This window comes from Silurus meridionalis, chromosome 21 (assembly GCF_014805685.1).
Source record: "Silurus meridionalis isolate SWU-2019-XX chromosome 21, ASM1480568v1, whole genome shotgun sequence".
Lineage (NCBI taxonomy): Eukaryota > Metazoa > Chordata > Actinopteri > Siluriformes > Siluridae > Silurus > Silurus meridionalis.
Window position 1 is genome coordinate 2,143,010 of NC_060904.1, and position 21,062 is coordinate 2,164,071.

The 21,062-nt window shown below is 37.4% G+C and overlaps 2 protein-coding genes across 5 annotated transcripts in view; one reads left to right on the forward strand and one right to left on the reverse strand.

The window, feature by feature from the left end:
- Positions 1-382: 382 nt before the first annotated feature.
- dnajc5b (DnaJ (Hsp40) homolog, subfamily C, member 5 beta) lies at positions 383-5,804 on the reverse strand. Its single transcript, XM_046877282.1, has 5 exons — positions 5,729-5,804; positions 5,180-5,302; positions 2,834-3,047; positions 2,535-2,709; positions 383-781 (listed from the first exon to the last, which is right to left on the reverse strand). Exons 2-5 carry the CDS (start codon positions 5,284-5,286, stop codon positions 696-698), a joined length of 582 nt encoding a protein of 193 aa, XP_046733238.1. The 5' UTR covers positions 5,287-5,302; positions 5,729-5,804; the 3' UTR covers positions 383-695.
- A 6,841-nt stretch (positions 5,805-12,645) lies between these two features.
- pde7a (phosphodiesterase 7A) overlaps positions 12,646-21,062 on the forward strand; it is a 35,821-nt gene continuing 27,404 nt past the window's right edge. For 2 of the 4 annotated variants that reach the window (XM_046833488.1, XM_046833489.1), the window contains exon 1: positions 12,648-14,010. In XM_046833488.1, the coding sequence (XP_046689444.1) occupies positions 13,873-14,010 (138 nt within the window). In that variant the 5' untranslated portion in view covers positions 12,648-13,872. Of the gene's footprint in view, positions 14,011-21,062 lie in introns of all 4 variants that reach the window. The other 2 variants (XM_046833487.1, XM_046833486.1) reach the window with 2 other exon arrangements.

The window sequence follows — 21,062 nt, forward strand, 5'->3', positions numbered from 1 at the left end:
TGGTGTTTATATTAGAAGAACTATTTAAAGATTTCCTGATTCTTCCTGATGCCCTATCTCTGGGAGATATTATATATATTATCATATTTTATAACCTGTTTATTTCTGTAAAGCTCTACAGTTAAAACCGATGAAAATTTTTACTAACCATACTTTTGCCAAATTTTTCAGTTTCTTACTTTGTATTGTCCATCAGTAGAAAAGGATTACAACAGAACCACCAGTGATCAGATATTCATTTGGGTGGTGTTTCTTCCCAGTAGCCTGACGCTTACAAAGTAGTGTTTTGGTGTGTATGATGACGATATAGGAAAATGAGATATAGCAGTGACCTAGTATGTGTTAAAAAAGATAAAAAAACCTTCTCAGTAAATATGGCCACTTTGTCATTAGTTTTAAACAATCGTGTCTATGTCCTCTTTTTGTGAAAACATTCTTTTATTCTTAATATATTAGGCATCAGGGTCACATTCCATTATAATAATTCTTATGATCTGTTAATAAGTTATGTACAGACAGCATTGGTAGGAAAATATCCATAATTAATAGACATCAATGTATACCGTGCATTGTGTGTGCATCACCATTAAATTACTGTGTCAGCGTTATGAGATGTGTGTTATATTTGTACATTACACACAACAGTTATTGAAAACAAAAGCATATCAGAAAGTATTATAAAGACATTCTCTCTCTCAGGTATATGTCCGGTGTCCGTCCCCAATCAGCTGGGTCTTCTCACTCGCATTAGTTGGCTGATGCATTACAGGAGTGTCACCATCTGGCCAAACACACACAAACACACACAGGTAAGTGATGACAATCATCATCAAGCAAAATGAGTACTGCTTCTTACATAGGGCCAGCTCACATTAGAACATGGCCTGTGATTGGGCTTCCTGCTGAAATAAATAGATTTTTCCTCCAGTTCAAGGACGCCAGAGCACTTGTTCCATTATCCCAGTTTGAAGTGCGGCCTGGTGAGATTATTAAATCCTTATCGGCCTGAAGGTTTTGAGTCTCGACACAAGTTTTTTAAGTAAATCAAGAAGTATATGTGATATTTCCATAGGTGTTCTTTTTAAATATATTTATTAGCAGTGCCAACCTGTTTCTACAGACTTGCCTGTTCTTACCAGACTTGAACTCAGCATACATTAAAGGTTTCGTGTCTACTGATACTCTTGATATTTTTCCAAAGGCCAGAAACAAACACATTGCCTCTTATTATTGTGTAATAAGTAAAAATAACCGGTATGCAAACTCGCTCAGAGAAATGACTCAGAAGCAGTAATTATCAGCTTTGTGAGGGCCTTAAAAACCTCCTACTGAGAACTGGCGCAAAGACAACGGTTTACATCCAAACATCTGGCTCAGAAGTATGTAGTCTATTTGTTGTCAGTAACAGGGTGGGTGTTGGATAAATTGTGTATTTTAAGCTCAATGCTTCGGCCCCTGATATAAAAGGCTTCTGCGGAAAACACACACCAAAAAGGAATCCATGGGTAAGCTTTGTTTTTCTTCAGCGTAATGTGAATGACACTTAATTCCTGGAATCAAGCTAATATGTGAGAATATGAACAAATGAGTCATTGAATAGAACATTTTCATCCATATAGGTTACAATGATGACTTAAAACTACAAGGATATCTACAATAAACATATGCACTGTATTAAATTGACAGATTTTCGATGGTTAACCAACTACTAGTTAACAATTTCAAGGGTGTATTTTTATTGCAATTTCTCACACATGCTTGAGAGCTTTGTGGATGATTCACAACACTAAAAGTACACTATATGGACAAAAGTTTTGGGACACACTTTTTCAGCCCTATCTGCTTTTTCTCCAAACTGTTTCAACAAAACCTTGTATAGGATGCTTTTGGATGTGATAACATTAAATTTTCCCTTCACTTGAACTAGGAGACCCAAACCTACCCCTGTGCACAAAGCCAATTACATGAAGATATGCGTCACATGGGCTGGACCTATTGAACACCTTTGGGATGAATGTGAACGCTGACTGCACCCCAGGCGACTTACATCAGTACTTGACTTTACTAACAACCATGTGGCTGAATAAATCTCACACAAATCTCCACAAGAACACTCCAACATCTAGGGGAACATTGAAAGATTGGAATATATTCTAACAGCAAATGGAGTCTTAATGTAAAATGGAATGTTTAAAAAGTACCAATCATAAGCCAAGGTGTCCACAAACTTTTGTCCATATAGTGTAATTGTAAAACTATATGCTGTTCTTTAATTTAAAACATGTAATTACTGTGTTATAGAAGGAGTGTAACACATTCGGAAAATTTTGGAAAAAAGGTCAGGGTGGAACTTCATTTCATTACATCTGACCATGCAAATATAGAATAATCTGAAATTCAGTATCAATAAGTTGTAGAATAAAAGTGCACAAAACGATGCATGGATTGGTTTAGTGACTCTTAATGAATTTAAACAATGAAGATATTGGTTTGTCTTGGTCAGTGTGTGTGTATATGTGTGTGTGTATGCTCACCCCTTTCGGTGTCAGTGCGAATTTGCTCTTCCAGGTCTTCAGGAGACACGTAGCACTCTTGGTCTTCCTCTCCAGGAGTGCGGGGCTTACACTTCCCACAGCAGCAGTTGAAGCAGCAACACAGACAGCAGCAGAAATAGCAGCCTGTCAGCACGCCACAAATGGCAAACAGACCCTGTAGACAAATGTAGGCACACACAGACATACACAGGTTATTTATTTGAATCTAGCTAGAAGTCAAAATTTAAAGTCCATGTGCTCATAGGATTATCAGCGAGCACTAGTTAAATTCCTCTCACCTTGGCCCACCAACTGGAGAGCATAAAATAAGTGTTCACATTCTCCTCTCCAAACTGCTGGGCCACATAGAGTCCCAACGAGCCATACTTGTCATAAATGTTCCGTTTTGTGACGTCCGAGAGGACAGAGTGAGCATTGTTGAGTTCTTTAAACTTCTCAGCAGCATCAGGGTTCTCCGGGTTCTTGTCCGGGTGATATTTCAAAGCGAGCTTCCTGTCCAAAAAAATATATATTTACATGAGCTGGACCTGCACAGATTCTTCAAAACGAGGCTACAGGATTATGGCAATGACATAAATATCCCAGTGATACAGTTTAGTGCAAATGTTTGCAACTCCGAAACGTTGTGGGTGTAAAGGCATCTTTTGGTTTGTCAGATAGAAAAGATTTCCAGGAAATTAGCAATGAATCAACAATCCAACACTCATAGAAAAACAGCAACAGAAAAAAAATTTGAAAAGGACCAAAAGAAAGAAGATGGTTTTGCCATGACCCTTTTAGCCTCCAGACTTAATTCGAAGAAGTGTTTCTATGAGATCTGGCAGGGTTACAATTGGAAAAGTTCTGTCTGGAAAAGTTCTGTCTGGAAAAGTTCTGAGGTAAATTCTGCAGCCTTTAGATCCAAAAGCTGCTCACAAAACACAGAATCAGTAGTCAGTTAGAGGGTGTTACAAAAGCAAAGCAAGTTGTTTAAAAAAAAAATAATAATAATAATTATAATATATATAAATATAATTCTAAATATATATATATATATATATATATATATTGTAAAATTACAATATATTGTTATATACTATATTGTATACATATATATATATATATATATATATATATATATATATATATATATATATATATATATATATATATATTTTTTTTTTTTTTTTTTACATTTAGGAAGGAAGAGGTACTGACAACTGGAAATGAGTGATTCATTGCTTTTTTTAATACTTGGATAATAAAGGAACATTTGAGACACTTTGGGTCTTGGAGTAAATTATTTGTCATTGTCATCCTCACTGTGTTAAGGGAATGCAAACTTTTGCACACTTTGCTTTTCATTCTTATATGACAAAGAAGGAAAGAAGGAAAAGTTCAACTGAATGAGAAGTATTTGTGTTTTATCATGTGATGTCAGCATTAAACAGATGTTTGCTTGGAAATAGATGTTTGATCCTTCTTTTTTTTTTTTTTTTTACACCTGTCTATTACACACGCCAGTTTGGTGTGTGTAAACTGAGCTCACGCTGTGTTCACACTGCGTCACCAAACTTTCCCGGGTTAGAATCATCATGTGCTGTTCTTAATAAGATTACACACCTTTTATAAGGGCATGCAAGCTTATTACCTTTCTTCTGTTTTTTTGAGTTTCCCTGTTGGGAACTGATCTCGATTGATATGGGCCTCATGTGGCTGGTATGAAATAAATGCATCCAGTTCATCAGCATATAAAAGGATCTAAAAAAAACTAAAGTTCACCCATTGTCCATTAATTAAGCTCTATAAAAGCTTTAAATATACATAGCTCTGTTTGTATAATTTATATCTTTTCAGTAAAGGTAAAGTAGTCCCCTAAGATTTTGTCATTTCTCATCAACATTTTATAACGCTCCAAGCACACATGCTCATTAATTCTTCATTAAGCTGACGGATTTAGAACGACTTGCTTCGATGACATATTCATTAACTTTAAGCAAGTGCTGTTAAAAACGCTTTTACAACTAAATGGGTCTTAAAGGCAACGCGAATTAGCGCACTTAAGTCTCTGTAATTGTTGGAGCACCACTCAGACATGAACTATTTTTAGATGAAGTGAGTGCAGAGTAGCTGAGTGCTTGATTTGAAGCGAAAATGAAGTATAATACCCAATACATGAGTCTGCATGAATTTACACCTACTTTTTTTTTTATGTATTATAAAACTACCCTATTTTTTTAACTGCATAAAAAACAGTGATTTTAGAGTCATTGTAGTCATTATGATGTTCGTGACCGTATACAGATAGTGTTTCCGCACTGCAAGCACCAACAGTACAGCACTAGTTTCACATTGTCTATCCAATTTAATCCTGAAATCTGAAACAAATTTAGTAGGCCATCAATTTCAATTGTCTAAAAGCAACACAGCTAGTCAGAAAGCTTAAAATAGATCAAATTGCAGATTTTTCTGCTTCCCTTCCACTGGCTTAACAGACTAAACCCTGTTTACACAAGTACATCCAGGAACAAACAATCGTTTAAGTTGCTAGATGTTTTCCACCAGGGACAGCGGAAGATCCTATTTTCAGAAGTCGTGTAGTGATTTAGAAAGATCTACAGCCAGCAGGAGACCTTCGAACCCACCTGTACGATTTCTTGATGTCATCGTGAGTGGAGTTCTTGTCAAGGCCGAGCACCTGGTAGAGAGCCTCGCCTGACGTGGACAGGGCTCGCTGTCTTTGTTCAGTCATGTTCCCTGAGCATTACCTTCATATCACATATACTATAAATAAAATGTCTGCAGAGGGACAGGAATTCATCAAGGCAGAAAGAGTCAACTTTCTACTTTAAATGTATTTTAGAAAGCCTGAATTTGTAGGCCTTTAATATGTTCTCGCTGACCTGGTGAAGAATAAACATTTACTGCCTGTAGCCTGGAAAATGATGTTTACAAATAACATAGATTCAACACACACCTGTATATTGTTTGATCTCCTCTACCTGAATAATTCCATCCCTGACACTGAATATTTCCACGGTACTGAATATTTAATATCCTGCAAATTTACACAACTGTGATGTTTCTCAAGACATTTTAAATGCTAAAATCCTGAACAAATGACCAACACCTAATATATAACTGTACTCACGGTATCAGAAATGATACAGAAAGAATGCAGTTAGCTCACCTACCTGTTGAACCGACTTTGTGACGCTGCAAGAGCCGATCCTCTGCGAGGTGTTGCAGACGGGTCACTGGAGTCAGGTTGCTCCTCTACAAGTGAGTGGATCACTAGGCAAATGAATTATCCATGGACTGAGTCATGAGTTCAGGTAACTGCAACATACCTGATTAGGTTTCAGCATGTGTGTGTTTGGTAAACTCTTAGAGGAGACTAGAATGGATGGATTAATGTATAGATAGATAAATGGAGTGACAGATATATGGATGGATCCAAAGATGTGAAATGATGATGAAATGAAAGAGTTTATTATATAGAACACATACAAATTCCCTTTATGTACTCATATCTAAAAACATACAGGTGTGTCTGAATTCATTAATATTTAGCTTTAAGTAAAAGCGTGTCATAGCGCCATCTTGTGGATTTATTTTGCCATTAAATTAATAAATAAACTAAAAATCACTGGGAGTGACGACGATGGACAGGATTAGAAACGAGTTTATTAGAGAAACAGCGCATGTAGGACGTTTTGGAGACAAGGTGAGGGAGGTGAGATTGAGATGGTTTGGACATGTGCAGAGGAGGGACATGGGGTATATCAGTAGGAGAATGCTGAGGATGGAGCCACCAGGAAGGAGGAAAAGAGGAAGACCAAGGAGGAGGTTTATGGATGTGGTGAGGGAAGACATGCAGGTAGTTGGGTTGAAAGAGGCAGATGTAGAGGACAGAGTAGTGTGGAGACAGATTATCCGCTGTGGCGACCCCTAATGGCAGAAGCCAGAAGAAGAAGAAATACACTAAAAATCCTGGATTCTTTATCAAATTTAATGTTTTTACCTGTAATATTATATATTGTACCTATACAAAACATCAAAACCTTATTTGAATAACTAATTACTATGTAAAAAAAAGGCTGACATCCATATATTTAAACTAATCTAATAAACAGAACCCTTAATTTTCAAGTGTATATATTTGATTTATTTTTTTTTACAATAGAATTGTCTGGAAGAAATTCTGTAATTAATAGTATATCATAAGTACTAATAAGGTACAGCTATATCTGTACATCTTATAACACAAATAAATGTAAATACACACAGCATATGTATATATCCAAATTCTGTTTAGTGTTTTTTCAAGTGTCTGTAGATTTTTAATGATCAAACCATTTTAAATATAGCACAGAACATGTTTTCCCTGAAATGACCTCTGTCCCATGTCAAACACAGCTACATTTAGGCCTACAGAAAAAAGAGTAGCATGTTGTTTTGGACATTACAGGTTGGGATACATTTTTCATTGCAGTTTACTTCACAGGCAGCAGGGGGCTCCAAACATTACAAATCGCTACTTTAATGTGTTAATAAATACCAAATGATATGATTTTATCTTTTAAAGAAAGGGCTAGGATAAATTTATATATTTAGGATAAATATGTACTTATTGGATATATAGTTGATTTATAGATAATTCTGCTTTCTTTTTAAAACGTGTGCCAGTCTCAAAGCTGAAAACACAATTTCACCACTACTTATTTCATATTTGTCATTAGTAAACTAGTCATTTGTCAAATTAATAAACTGATTTTATATTAGAGAGCAATTGATTAGATATTACATCATTATTAAATTGTGCTATTGTCTAAGTAAGACCAGAATTGTCCATCATTTTTCATAATACATTTATGCCATTTGCTCTTATTCACATTGTTTATATTTACCTCACACAAAAGAGCAGTTTAAGGTTAAGGGCCTTTGTTTGATTTGCCAGTTGTTTTGGAGGTGCTGGGATTTGAACTCACAACCTTCTGATCAGAAAACCAACAGCTTAACCACTGAATTACCATCTCCTACTATTAAAGTGTAGATTAAAAAAACTGAACAGAGTGATACCAAATCAATATTTTATTTGGGTAGAAAGATTTTATGTGTAATAGTAAAAATATAATGTTCTTACTTGCTTTTTTACTTAAATGTTTTACAGACAAGAGGCCTGAAAACTGGAAATGACTGCAAAATCCTGTATACAATCACAATTAGTTACAGAACCAAAATAGGTTTAATTGGCAAGGGTGTTCACACACAAGGATTGTCTTATTAACATATGCTTCTAGGCACAGTATATAAACTTATAATATATAAATTAAAGACAAAAAAGAAAAGAATATATACATTTAGAGAAGTTAAAAACACGGCTTGTTTATATTAAATTTGGTCAATCTTGGCGCTCTTGCTATAGCTGGACACAATTTGCATGTGTTTTACTGATACAGCCACCAGATGGCGACAGAGCACATTGCCATGGCACACTCATGTAGGCTATAGAATGATGTTTGGAATTGTAAATGAAATAACACGTCAAACAGAACAACAACAGTAACTAATTCATTTGGAGTCAAATTCCCTTTGTTTATGTAGTTTATTAGAAATAGCTTGTGCTTTTTGAATGCTGTATATAACACGAGCACCTCACAGTAATGCCGCTATTTGGTTCGAGTCAAGTTGGACGAGTCCAACACGCAGGGGGTTTTCTGTTTGTTCATGTATATACATACATATTACATATACATACAAAAGTTATAAAAATGTGATAAGGTTAAAAAAAATAGATTTTGAAGAGATGTTAAGAAAAATACGCATGAGCAAGAGAACCGAGTTTTGTAGGGAAATATTTTGAGTGACACCACCTCCCCCCCTGCGATTGCGTCACGGATCTTTCCGAGTGGAAGTGTTAAAGGGAAGTGAATAGAAGTGGGATTAGGACAGGGCCCTGCGCCATGCCTGATTTACACAAGCGCCGTCAATTATGCAGAGAGTAAAAGTGCGTGTGATATGACTTGGGGCAAAGCATACACCGGATTCAGAGCCTCTCAGGCGGCGTCTCAGGAGGAATTAACAGGTGCGCCGCGTCCCTCCTCTCATCACACCACACTTCCCCTGGGGCCCTCGGTGAAGCTGATGCAGGCGCATGAACACTGTGTACTGCAAACAGTGCTTCAGAAACAAATCATTCCTAAATGGTTTCCTCCTAGTTAGGGAATGAGGAGAGTCCCTGATGAGCAGTGCATGGAGACTGTAGCACATTGCATGCTGTCCATCACTGCTCCTGGTTATGCAACTCCATGCATTCAAGTGTTCAGAGCTCCATTCACACCAAACCCATAAGCACTGAATCATCATTACATTTCATCATTACATCATAAAATATCAAGCCAAATAATCACGAAAAAAGTGTTAAACAACCAAATCCACTACAGAGTGAAATACTGATCAAATAAATATCGTGTCCTGTATATGCAATCCTTTATAGAGATCTGACTGGTTTATATACTGTAAAGTGTAAATTGTAAAATAAACCATTGCAGATGCAAACTTTTTCCCATTATTATTTTTCAGGCACAAACAATTGTGCACACAAAAGACTCATCAAAATCACATTCATTGCCAAGTACTATGAGTTGCATGTGCAAGGAATTTGTCATGGTGTGAAAACAAGGAAAATAAAGTCATCAAGAAATAAATGATTCTTTGATTAGGAAACTGATTATGATTTTTTTTAAGGATTTTACATTCTCAGGGTCATCTTAATGTACAGAAGAAATCACACTCACAAGGGTATTTAATTTATTTATATATATTAAAGGTACTTCTAACTAGGTTTTGTAATTTCATAAAATAATTCTCATTTGTTACTTCTGATCCTGATATATATATATCAGTGTCCTACTGAAAAGCATAACTGTAAAAAACACATTTCACAGTTCTAGTGAATGATTTTGAGTAATAATTATATTAATCGTGCTTGGTCTAAAGGAATTGGTCTAAAAGCAATATTTTTTCTACATATCCAGAATGCATACTTATTTATGATCATACATTCAGGTCCAGGTTTAATGCTTCAGGAGGGTGAAATTGATCTCGGCGGAAGAGGCTCAGGGCCGCATGGCAGGGGGCTGGGCTGTGCTGAATTGTATTCTAAGCTGCTAGGGAGGAGGTGGGAGCGAGTCATTGTACCCTCCGTTGGCATACGGCCTGATTGTTGCCATGGCACAGCGTGCTATTGTCCCCTCGGCCTCCTGCAATTCAAGTTAATACATTCAAACACTCTAAAACGAAAACATCTTATGTTTAATTCTTTTACAGTCACAGGTTTGGCCTTTCATCCAAAATGAATTGGGCATAAAAGTGCTGAGTTTTCTTACAGGGTCGAATGTAAAGTGCAATCCTGCACTGTTGATGCACTGTAAAGGTGCAGCATTATTGGTTATTTACTATTATTCTGGAAATTTCAATGGATAAAAGGCTTTCACGTCATACAATTTACACTAATACAAGAAGCCAAGCATAAAAAAAAAAGTAGAGGCGAATTAATCCAATCAATAGATCTGATTATTATATGTACTGAACGTATAGTGTGTTTTTATCTATTGTTTCTCTAAATAGATAATTAGATGTGCAAGGAAACGTATGTCAGTCCAGAATGTGCAGTCAAAATGGTGTACAGTCTCAGCTCTCATTAATCGTCCATTTATTGAAATTTGCACAAATCTTAACAAGCAAAAATGGTGTGATTTGATTTATAATGGAAAATCACAAGAGCTAGGCAAATGGATAAATACTAACTGAATCCTCTGCTTAAACATTTGTCTTTTTGTTAAAAGTGAGTTTTTTGTTGTAATTTGTCCTGTATAATAACTTGATTATGAAAAGTATTTGGCACATCAGCTGAATATCATAAAAGACTCTTCTCAGTAAGGAGATCTGTATTTTATACAGTATTTATGGAAAGAGTTGCACCACCATCATTATTTAACCATACGATAACCCCTTCTCTTTCCAGAGATTTGATATATCTCGGAAAAAATATCAACCCCAAGAGATCATGGTAGGAAAATGCTCATTTTTAATAGGAAATCATTGTAATGCTTTTTAACAATCTGAAACCTGACAGGTTCATAAACAAGGCTTCCTCAGCCCACTCCTGGTGGTCCTTTGGGGAGCTCTTTGCCTTCTGATAGCCCTTGAAGTCATTCCTAACTCCCCCCCTGCTGAACAGCATTCCTGTCATCAAGGTTGAGTTGTGGTCGTGTTCTGGCACTCAGATTTGGATGAGTTCATCGCTGTCATTCCATGATGGTATGTGAGCCATATGAAGTGCTCGGTCCAGATCAACATTTGCCTTTGACTCATTTTCTCTCAGGGATGCTAAGTATGCGAGGTATACAGAGGCTGTTTTTCATGCTTGTTTATTTTAAAAGGTTAAATTCAAAGTGATATGGTGTGGAATGACGTTTTGTGTACACTGCTAGTTAAAGCCACAATGCTTATGAGCAGTGATTAGATTCTGTATACCCATGTACTTCCTTTTGTAAGAGGAAGTCACAGTGACAGCCTGTTGAAATGCTTGACTGATTTGCATAGCAGCCAATAGCATTACAGACACACCCAACAGACTTTCCAGTGGCTTAGCAAACTACCGAAATATAGTGACCACTGCCTGTCCATTCGGACAAAATTCTGGACAACGTGATGCCACATGTTTATGCTGCAGAAAACTGAGCTGAGGCTTATTGGCAGTTCTGCCAGTTACCAGAGGTGATAAAAGAAATTCTTACTTCCTGCTAGTGATAGAGAAGCCCTGAGGGCGTATAAAGTCAGAATCGCTTAGGGAGCTTCATTCTGACATTGAACAGAGTGCCAAAACACTCCACTTCCAAATAGACACATAGACGCCAAACTGTATGAACTGAACACATATCCAACTGCTATTAAGCTGCTACTTTGGAGTAGTGATGGGAAGATCTGATCATTTTAGTGACTCATTCATCAAAATGAACAAATATATATAGGAGTCATGTGACAAAAGACTCGGACTAGAAGAGTCAAGAGGTGAACTACTAAATTCTGTTTCCTGTACATAACCTACGGAGATTTTGTGATGCTATGTTTATACGTGTCCAGTAGAAACTATCACTCTTTGAGACTGCTCGTTTTTCTGAGTCATATTAAAGACAAAAATTGAACAAATTATTCATGAACGAGCCGTCACTAAGGTAGAGCAAGACCTTCTTGTAGGCCTGAGGATAAAAGAGATCGATGGGCTCCTTAAACAAACTTGTCTACATTCTAAACAAAAACTACACTTCTCCTTCCCAACTCTTTTACTTCAATATTGACGTCGGGTCTGCAGGACTTCCCAAAATGAACGTCAGCGATGTATATCGTACGTGTTAAAAGTAGTCATTTGGAGAAAGACACCAAACTCTACGCTTTGTCACCGATGAACAACTATGGAAAAACAACATATTAGCACAAACCACCACCAAGCTGACGTTAGCACAACACTGTGACATCATTGGAAGGATGAAACATCACATTAGATGACAACATCTCGCTATGGTGTGCAGCACGTTGACTAGATGATGTAGTACATGTTGAGTCTTTGAAGATTTACTAAATAGTGTTGCCATGTCACAATTTGAGGGATCAGTTCCAATCTTTGTGTTTTGTGCCAACATGGGTTCCCTCTGGGTTCTCTAGTGTCCTCCATACTTCCAGAAAGTGGATTGAGTAGAGGACAAGATTCCTTGGCATCTCATCCAGAGTGTATTCCCAGTGTTCCCAGGATAGGCCAAAAACCCTGAGCAGAATAAAGCCTTGACTGATGAATGAAATCTCCCCCAAACTATTTTTTTGCTTTCTTTTGAGATTTGCAATTCCACTGGTGTCCATAACAGTAAAGTGTAAAACACTCATTTTGATTCCAGGGGCACTTTAAGTAAGAACGTGTGTTCTCTGAGTGACTCATGCCAGTGAGGGTAATCACAGGCGGTGATGTAGGGCAAACCCCTGCGTGTGGAATACCCTCGCTGAGGTCCATACAGTCGGCACACGACTGCATATCAATCAGTCTCGGAGTCGCCCTGGGCGTCTGGCCAATCATATGGCTAGAATTGAAATCGAGTTTCGGTTTCGTCCAATCAAATCCGGGTTTACACGAAAAGTCAAGCCGGTATTGGTTGGAATTTCTTTTCTAAGCGGTGCTTTTCGTTCAGCCTCCTTGTCTGCATGTTCGGAAGCTGCTTGCAGTGTTTTGGGGAAAAGCAAAGCAAAGCAAAGGAGAAGGAGAAAAAAAAAAAAAACAACAAACAGCCTGTGGAGTGAACGCGTGCTTCTTTTTTTTTTGTTTTCAATTATTTCAAGAGCGTCAAATGAACGAAGGGACAATAATACCCGCGTCGGAAATGCTTTATTATTCTTATTTTTTAAATGTATTTATTTATTTATTTGTGTCCAAGCCACACACTGGTGCATTGAGTGAGCTGTGTGGTCTGCTCTCTCTTATCTGTCTGCATTGAGAGGAGGGGGGAAAAAGAAGAAAAGGAAAAAAAGAAGAGCGTTGAATAAAAAAATGCGGCGCTGATCTTGAATGAAATCGGTCGGAACCCCCCCATGAAAACGAGTCAATGCTCATTTCCTGCTGGATTCCTTTCTTTCTTTCCTTTTTGACCGCTCGTGCATTCTTCCTCTTCGTGTTACACTGTTGCATTTTTTTTTCTTGAAGTGGTCATGCCTTTTGTCTTTTTATTCGGAAACGTTGCGCGGAGCCATTTCACGATGAGGCTCGACTAACACACACACACACACGTTGACTCACACTCACACATTGACACACACACACACACACACAACGGAGTTTAAAATGAGGAAGCATTTTTTTAAAGATACTAAAAAGATCGAGGCCTCGTCGTCAGAAGGGCCCGGTTTGCCCGAGGAAAGGAGAAGAGGGAGAGACACCGAATAAAGAAAGAGAAAAGGAAAGAAGGGAAAAAATGAACCACGCGTACGAGCAAACACGGACAGCACCAACGACGGAGGTGTGTGCGTGCGCGCGCGCGACTTTCCCCATCGAGCCGAACAAAATGAAGCACTTCGACTCGTGAACGTCAGTTTAATTGTGTTTCAAGAATAAAACAACAGCAACAATAATAATATTAATAAACCCGAATTTTTTTTCTTACTTTGTTCTTTTTTTTTTTTTTTTTTTTTTTGCAAGACCTCGTTCCATTGCATTGAGTTTTCTTTTAAATGGTTGCGCTTTTTTTTATTTAATCTTTTTTTTATCCGGATCCTGCGTTCATATTGTTCAATGGAAGTATGTTATCAGTTACCGGTGTTGCCTCTGGATAGGCCGGTTCCCAAGCATGTGCTAAGCCGAAGAGGAGCGATCAGCTTCAGCTCCAGCTCCTCTCTGTTCGGGGCTCCGGACCCGCGGCAGCTGGCGCAGGTAAAATCCCATGAAATCTAATCCAGACTCATTCATTTCACTTGTGCGTTCACATTAGCCCAACATTCAGTTCGTATGCATGTGACAGGTTTAACCCTGCTGCATTATTATTCTTTGTGCTTTATGCAGTTAAGGTGTTAGACATTTTTTGTTTTTGTACTTAATTCCTAGAATGTGTTTTGTTCCTCATTGCGTTCACACTGCAGTTTAATAACTGAACTAATATTCGGTTTGTATGTTATATTAGAAAAAGTTACACTATTTTGTTATACACTGTTGAGTGTACAGCTACTATAGGGTTTTCACATTTTCACTCATACATTTGTACATTTTTAGAGACACACATTGTGTGTATTCTAAAAGTTCACGTATACCAAGTGGTTTTTACATCTTAAACTGCGTCATGTTTTTGTTTTATGCTCAATATTTATGCTTCTAGTGGTTCTAAAGGTTACTTTTGTATTTACAATAAACTCTGGATGCATTCTGGGGCAGTAGAATGCGATTGTTTTATACTTCTGTTTATTCTTCACTGAGAGTGATGCTTTGAGTTTATATCAAGTTTGTAGGTTATATAAACAAGGTTATACTTTAGTGTTATACACTGTAAAGCGTATAGCTGCTAAAGAGTTTATTCTTGATTTGTACAAGAATGCACATTTGTACATGAAAAAAATGTGGTTTACACACCACTATTGTACCTACTGTAAAATCTAGATGGACTCTACCACAGTTCAATACCAGAATTGTTTGATACTTCTCTTTATGTTTTTAGGGTTCACACTGATATCTATTCACAGATTTGTAGTTTATATAAAGAAGGTTATACTCTAGTGTTACACATAGTCAAGTTTTTAGCGACTACAGGGTTTATTATTGTTTTTTTATTTTTGTTTTTGGGAGCTGGAGTTTGTCCCTAATTTGTATTCTGGAGTTTTTCTTTGGGGTTTACACAGTTATGCTAGGCCTCTCGTGTTCAGTTAATTCTGCACCTTCACCATAAAAGTTACTCTAAAAGTAAACTGCAAGTGATGGTGGAATGCTTGTGTTTTCTACTTCAGTCTTAAGTCTTTTGTACTTAATTTAGTGTTCACACTAGCGCATATGCAAATGAATTTGGTTGGTATTCTAGATTTTGGACTAATTAATGAAGAATACACTTTGTCATTCACTGATGACTGGTAACATACAGGGGTTTAATACTAATATGGCTTTATATTGCTAATGGTTTTTTACTGCACGATTACAATAGGTAGTTTTTGGGTTCACACATGCATATGTACAGTTAGAAATGTTAGTATTGTGGAATTCAGTTTTTACTCCTGGCGTTCAGACCACACTACCGTTTCTGCTTTGGGCTCCGTGTTGTGGTTATGCTCTGTATATAGAATTTGGGAACATACTTGTAGGGTTTAATATCATGTGTTTTATGCTTTTTTTTGTTTTGTTTTAGGGTTCATGCTCTGATCTTCATAATGTATGGTTTACACTCCTCTGTTTATACTCTCTGGTCTGAATTGCAGTTTTGTCTTCTATCTTTCGGCTAGGCGCACTTTTTTTTCGTAATCTTTAGCGTCTGCCTGGCCTCTTATCTTCCTCTGCAAGTTTGTAAATAATATAAATTGAGTGGCGTCACAGAAGCGTTTACTTTGCAGTCTGTTTCTATTGGAGCTGGAAAAACAAACGCAGTGCTCTTAAAGATGTGAAGTTATATGGCCTATAAAATAACAGTAGTTTGTCGCTCGCTACTTAGCATCAGTAGAGCTGCAGAATTGCTCTTTAAGTCCTGAACTATGTAAAGGTGTCAACTACAAGGTGTGAGCTGATGGGCTGTAAGAAACATAACAGAATTTATTTATGATACACTACACATGCCTAAATATTTAGTTTTTTTCATACAATGTCTAACTGGGTTGAGTGAACATGTCTTGCAGTTCCGTATTGAACTCAAACAGTTAGTTCAAGCGTCAAAACAACCTATTTATCATGCGTTAGCGTGGGATTATGAGTCTTATCCCTTCATCCAAATAATCCCAAATGGAATTTAAAAGCAAAAAACGATCAAAACGTCAGCTTTCATACTCTTTGAGAATTGATCGAAATTTCGGATAAAAGTGTGTCATGGTACTTTCTGGCATTTAAACGGAACTGCCTCCGGGACATTTGGCTGGAATTTCATGTGTGTGTGGAATGTAAGACATAGCCCAGACTCCTGGCTGAGACTTGCCCGAGCTTTTGTGCTCCTGTCATTTGTAAACATGTGCATGGGAGGGAATTGTTGTGACGAAGAAGCTGGTGACTGTGTGTTTTTCTTAAGCACGTTGTGGTTGCCTTCATGTTTCATCGATGAAACAAGAACATCATGGACAAATGTTTCTAGTGGATATGATCAGCGGTAAAACTGACATAAACTCGTGCACTTAATGTCAAAGTGGTCAGTTGTCTCGGTCACATGGTGACAGCAGCTTAAGAGTCAGGCTATTCAGGCTATTTCACCAGGCTTATGAAAGAATGGACAAAAATGTGGCCTGAAACTGACATCTGTCCAATTTCTCCTCCATATTCTTACAGGAGTCGCAGTTTTTCTGTAGCAGACTAAATCTGAAATAGCGTTTTCAGGGTGGAATGACACAAAAGCGTTTCTGATGTGCACTTGGACGTTTTATTGGCAGTAATGTGTGTAAACTTCACAGTTAGATAAGGAAAAGTTGTATTTGAGCATTTCTGTCTAAACGAAGTCTGTGCTGAATATTTCACAAGCTGTGGAGAGCAGTTAGCGTTTTGCAAACATTGTTTCTGTGCTGTCATAAAACGTGAGTGACTCGTGTAACGCTGTGTGTGTGTAAGCAGTTGTAAAGTGGTGAGACAGTTTCATTGTGTGTGTGGGGTTGCTCCATGCTGCCATGTTTATCAGGACTGAGGTGGTCTATGTTACATAGTGAGGTGGTTAAACATGTGCTTGGGTTTTAGGGGCAGGGTTTTTTGGCCGCTTTCCAACTCCACAGATGGCCACTTTCTCCTCTCTCTTGCGCTTGTTCTTTCTCTTTTATTCTTTTTTTTATTTTCTCACACCTTCTCTTGGCATTCTTTGCACTATTTCACTGCCATCACTTCATCTCCCATCAGTCCCATTCTCCCTCTCTTGTTCTTTTTTTGTTGTTGAAAGAAGTCATCTCACATGTGATCAGACGTTTCAAATTATTCAGATTTCCACGAAGAGGGTGAGGGTGTACGCTGCATCCAACGCTTGTCATCATGCCTGTGCAAAGCTCACACTTCCCACTGGGATGGGACTGATGTTGCAGTGTTGCTTTGAGGAATGCACAGCGTAATGATGGTAAAGGGTCACCGAGTCATGGCGATTTTATCGTTCATCGGGTTGTGCAAAGATATTCAGTAGGATTTGTGCTCTATTGCAGGCCACTCCACATCTCCCACTCCAACCCATGTAAAGATGGAGCTGGCTTTGTGTAAATAGAACAGGTTTGGGGTTCAAGTTCAAGTATAGGATAAAATGTCATGCTACAATTGTGTACCTTCAACTTTGTGGTAATAGTTTGGGGAACAACCACATAAAAATCAGGTATTTTTACTTGTAGATTCTTGTACAAAAAAAATATTATTGCTGTGTGACGGATGATGTACAGTAATCTGATATCAGTGACTGGTAAAACATGATCTTTGTTAATCCTTCTAATACAATGACAGGGAAGGGAATAAAATAGGCAACCAAACTGTTACTACATTTACATATCTCAGCTGCAAAAAAAGCTTTTAATGATTAAGCTAGTGATTAAAATCGATTAATGATTTGCATTAGTGACTTTATTCAATTCCTTATAACCTGATACCAAGTCAGAATGAAAAGATGTTAGCTGTGTATGAAAGTGTTATTTTAATTAAAATAAATAGGAGCAGTTTTATCCTATAAATTGATTAAATATGAAAACATGAAGTAGCAGCATTTCAAAATTACCCCAGATATATAAACACAACACATTTGTTTTCGATTATGACAAAAACGTAGCCAGTAATCGTGCCAGTCGCTTTTTTTTAACTATAAAATTAGTTTTTTTTTTTTTTTTTAAACCAGACATTTATGCCTAAAGTTCTGCAAAACTTTGGAATTATAACAAGTCATCACTCTATTGTTACTTTCTGGCTTGGAAAAAGCCATTAATCCAATTACAGCAGCATCGGTACAAATGCGCTGGTGTAAGAGCACGATTCTTTTGAGTTACAAGCTGTCAAAAATAGGCATGTTTGAGAGAAGCGTGGTAACAATACTGGTCTGTAATATTGCTATTTATTATTAAATATATATATGCTGCTGTAATTGAAACACAATTGTTACCAGAACTGAAGAAGTTTGCTGCAAAAATTCAGTCGGATTTCTAGAAATGATGAAAAACTTGCAAGTAACAAAACAAATAACCTATGACAATAATTGCTAAAGCTAATTGCTAATGAAGGTAAAAGATTAATGGCTTTTTTCAAGCCAGAAAGTAACAGTACAGTGACGACTTGTTATAATGTAAAAGTTTTGCAGAACCTTTACAGAAAAAAAAAAATTTCACTTGACTACTATACATACAAATCTAGAAAGAAAAAGATGTATTTTTTTTGTTGGCTTTTCGGTAGATTTTCACTGTTAGTCGTACAGACACTCGGGTTCATCAGTGTGATGTAAGCTTACCCAGGAAGTTTTCATTGCTAGCACCGGTGCTCTGGTAAAGCTGCTATGTCTCATTAGTGTTAGTAACAGTTTCAGATGCTGTGCTCTCGAATCATAGTTTTTAGCAACTCTTTCTGCAGCTTCCCTTTTGGCTTACTGAAAATTTATAGGTCAAACCTCATTCTATTTCATAATGATAGCAATGTGTGTGAAATATAAAAGAGGCAAGAGTGTTCATCATACAAGAAGGGAGAATTGAGTTAACTGGATTTAATTTAAAATTTTGATATGATCCAGAATCTTTTCCATTCTTTGAATCTGTGGCCGAACTTCTTGCCAAGACCACAAACGATGTTAACGATTAAGCAGTGAAAGGGCGCCCCATAAGAGTCACTTGTACTACATTTTCCAGTAAGGCAGCTCATCCATTGCAGCTCAGAAATTGCAGCTACATCAGGTACAGCGCTATTACTTTTTTGTATTTGGAAAGACATATAATAATTAGTTACATTTTCAACATTTTGATGCGAATCTGATGACTGGAACTCTCAGACATCTCCATGTGCTAAGTTTCTCCCCAGGTGATATCTGGCAGATATTTTACTCTGGTTCTCATTACTTCCTGCTTGTTCTTGGGCAAATTTGCCTTCAGTTTTGCCTTTAGCAAGTAAAATACATGCTCAGTTAGACTGAGGTCATGCGATTGACCTGTCCATAGCATTTACATTAGCAATGAATACTAGACACAAAGTCCCATTGGTGGCCATACATGCCCATGTTGTTAGATGAGGTGCTAACCTTCAGATCATGAACAGCTCCTTTCCTTCTCTATACTTTTCTATTTGTTTTAATCTGTTACAAGTTGATCTTTGTCTGTTCTGTCTATAGGATGTTTTTTTGCCGAACTCTTCCTGTTTTTGAGATTTACCCATTGTTTACATTTTGTGGTAAACCCTTGCGATTCACTTTGCTAAAGCTTTCTTTTGATTGCTGATGTGTTTTGCTTTCGCATGTTTTCGCATTTTGCTTCACATAAAATAAAGACTCCATACGGTGAAAAACAATTGAACCCTTTTGGAATGATCATCTTTAGGAAATCTGTCTTGTTTAGGAAACGGGGGTCTTGATTACAATTTATATTGCATTTGTTTTAAAAAAAAAAGTTTGTGGTGTAAACTACAGGGAAGCTTCCAACTTCATTTAAAATGCAACCGGAATTCAATTCAGTTCATTAGCATCCTTGACTGAATTACTTTCACAATACTACTAGCGTTTTATAAAGGCAAGTTGTCAGTGCTACACGTGAAGCTCTACACAGTCTGCCTCAGTGTATTCATTCTTCCAGTTTCCACCATTACTGTTATCATGTGTAAACTGAGACCCAAAACCAGCCTGTATCACGTTATTGGTAGGAAGTCTGAAATACGAGAGATTAGTCGTCGGCTGTGCTGCGGGAGTCTGTTGGAGGCCTCCTCGCTCGTGTTTGGAGGCTGTTTCTTCTTGAATTTGTTTATCTTCAGTGAGGCGATAAGGGTTTCATGCAGAGCCGTTGGATTGACGTAGTTTCAGGATGTGGTAAGAATGCTGAATGAGCTGTTCAGAGTTTCACGAGCTGTTGTTGTTGAGGTGTGTGTATGTGTGGCTCTGTGCAACCTCTAGATCTAAGTCTGACACTTTCTAATCTCTCGGACATTAGTCTTTTTTTGTTGTATTCGTTATTTCTGTAGTACCCGATAATCACCTTTTTAACTTACCGAGTGTTTGCATCATTTTAATGCTAGCTGTGAATGTAGCATTTGTTAGACTTGAAGTTGATTTGTGTATGCAAAATTCTGCTCGCAAGTTGCCTGAGAAATTTAGTGTGAAGCAAAGAAAGAAATCAGTCGGACCAAGTTTTCTTTAATTCATGACACAAATGTTGATATTGCTGCTATAAATGTTCCTGACAGTCAGCTACCTTATGATGGTCATTGGGTATTATTGGGAAGAGCATCTTAATCAATATGCAAATAATTATTTGAATATTCAGTTTTCCACCTACACATGCATGCATGAAATGGCGTGTATGACACAAAACGTTATTCTTTTATAGATGTGTGTGTGTGTGTGTGTGTGTGTGTGTGTGTTTGGCTTTGTGCTAGTTGCAGAAAAACACACTGTATACCAAGTGACAGTTGAAACTTGAGGCAACTGGCTCTCAATCACATTTTACAATTAAACGTCTACTTTCCGCACTGCCGGGCCAAATGACATCACTGATGATTTGCTTATAGCAGCATGCACTCAAGTGTTTTATTCATTTTCCTGATTGTTCATACGGTTTCTTTTCATTTTCTTGGAAAACTGCAAGAAAGTGCAAAAATTGGGTTTTTATTTC

Bases quoted from the DNA above. Each gene is read 5' to 3' on its own strand.
- dnajc5b (XM_046877282.1), bottom strand. From the start codon at position 5,286: ATGACTGAACAAAGACAGCGAGCCCTGTCCACGTCAGGCGAGGCTCTC. The intron at 3,048-5,179 runs GTGGGTTCGAAG...TTTTTTGGACAG, and splicing joins GACATCAAGAAATCGTACAG to GAAGCTCGCTTTGAAATATC. The intron at 2,710-2,833 runs GTGAGAGGAATT...ATTTGTCTACAG, and splicing joins TCTCCAGTTGGTGGGCCAAG to GGTCTGTTTGCCATTTGTGG.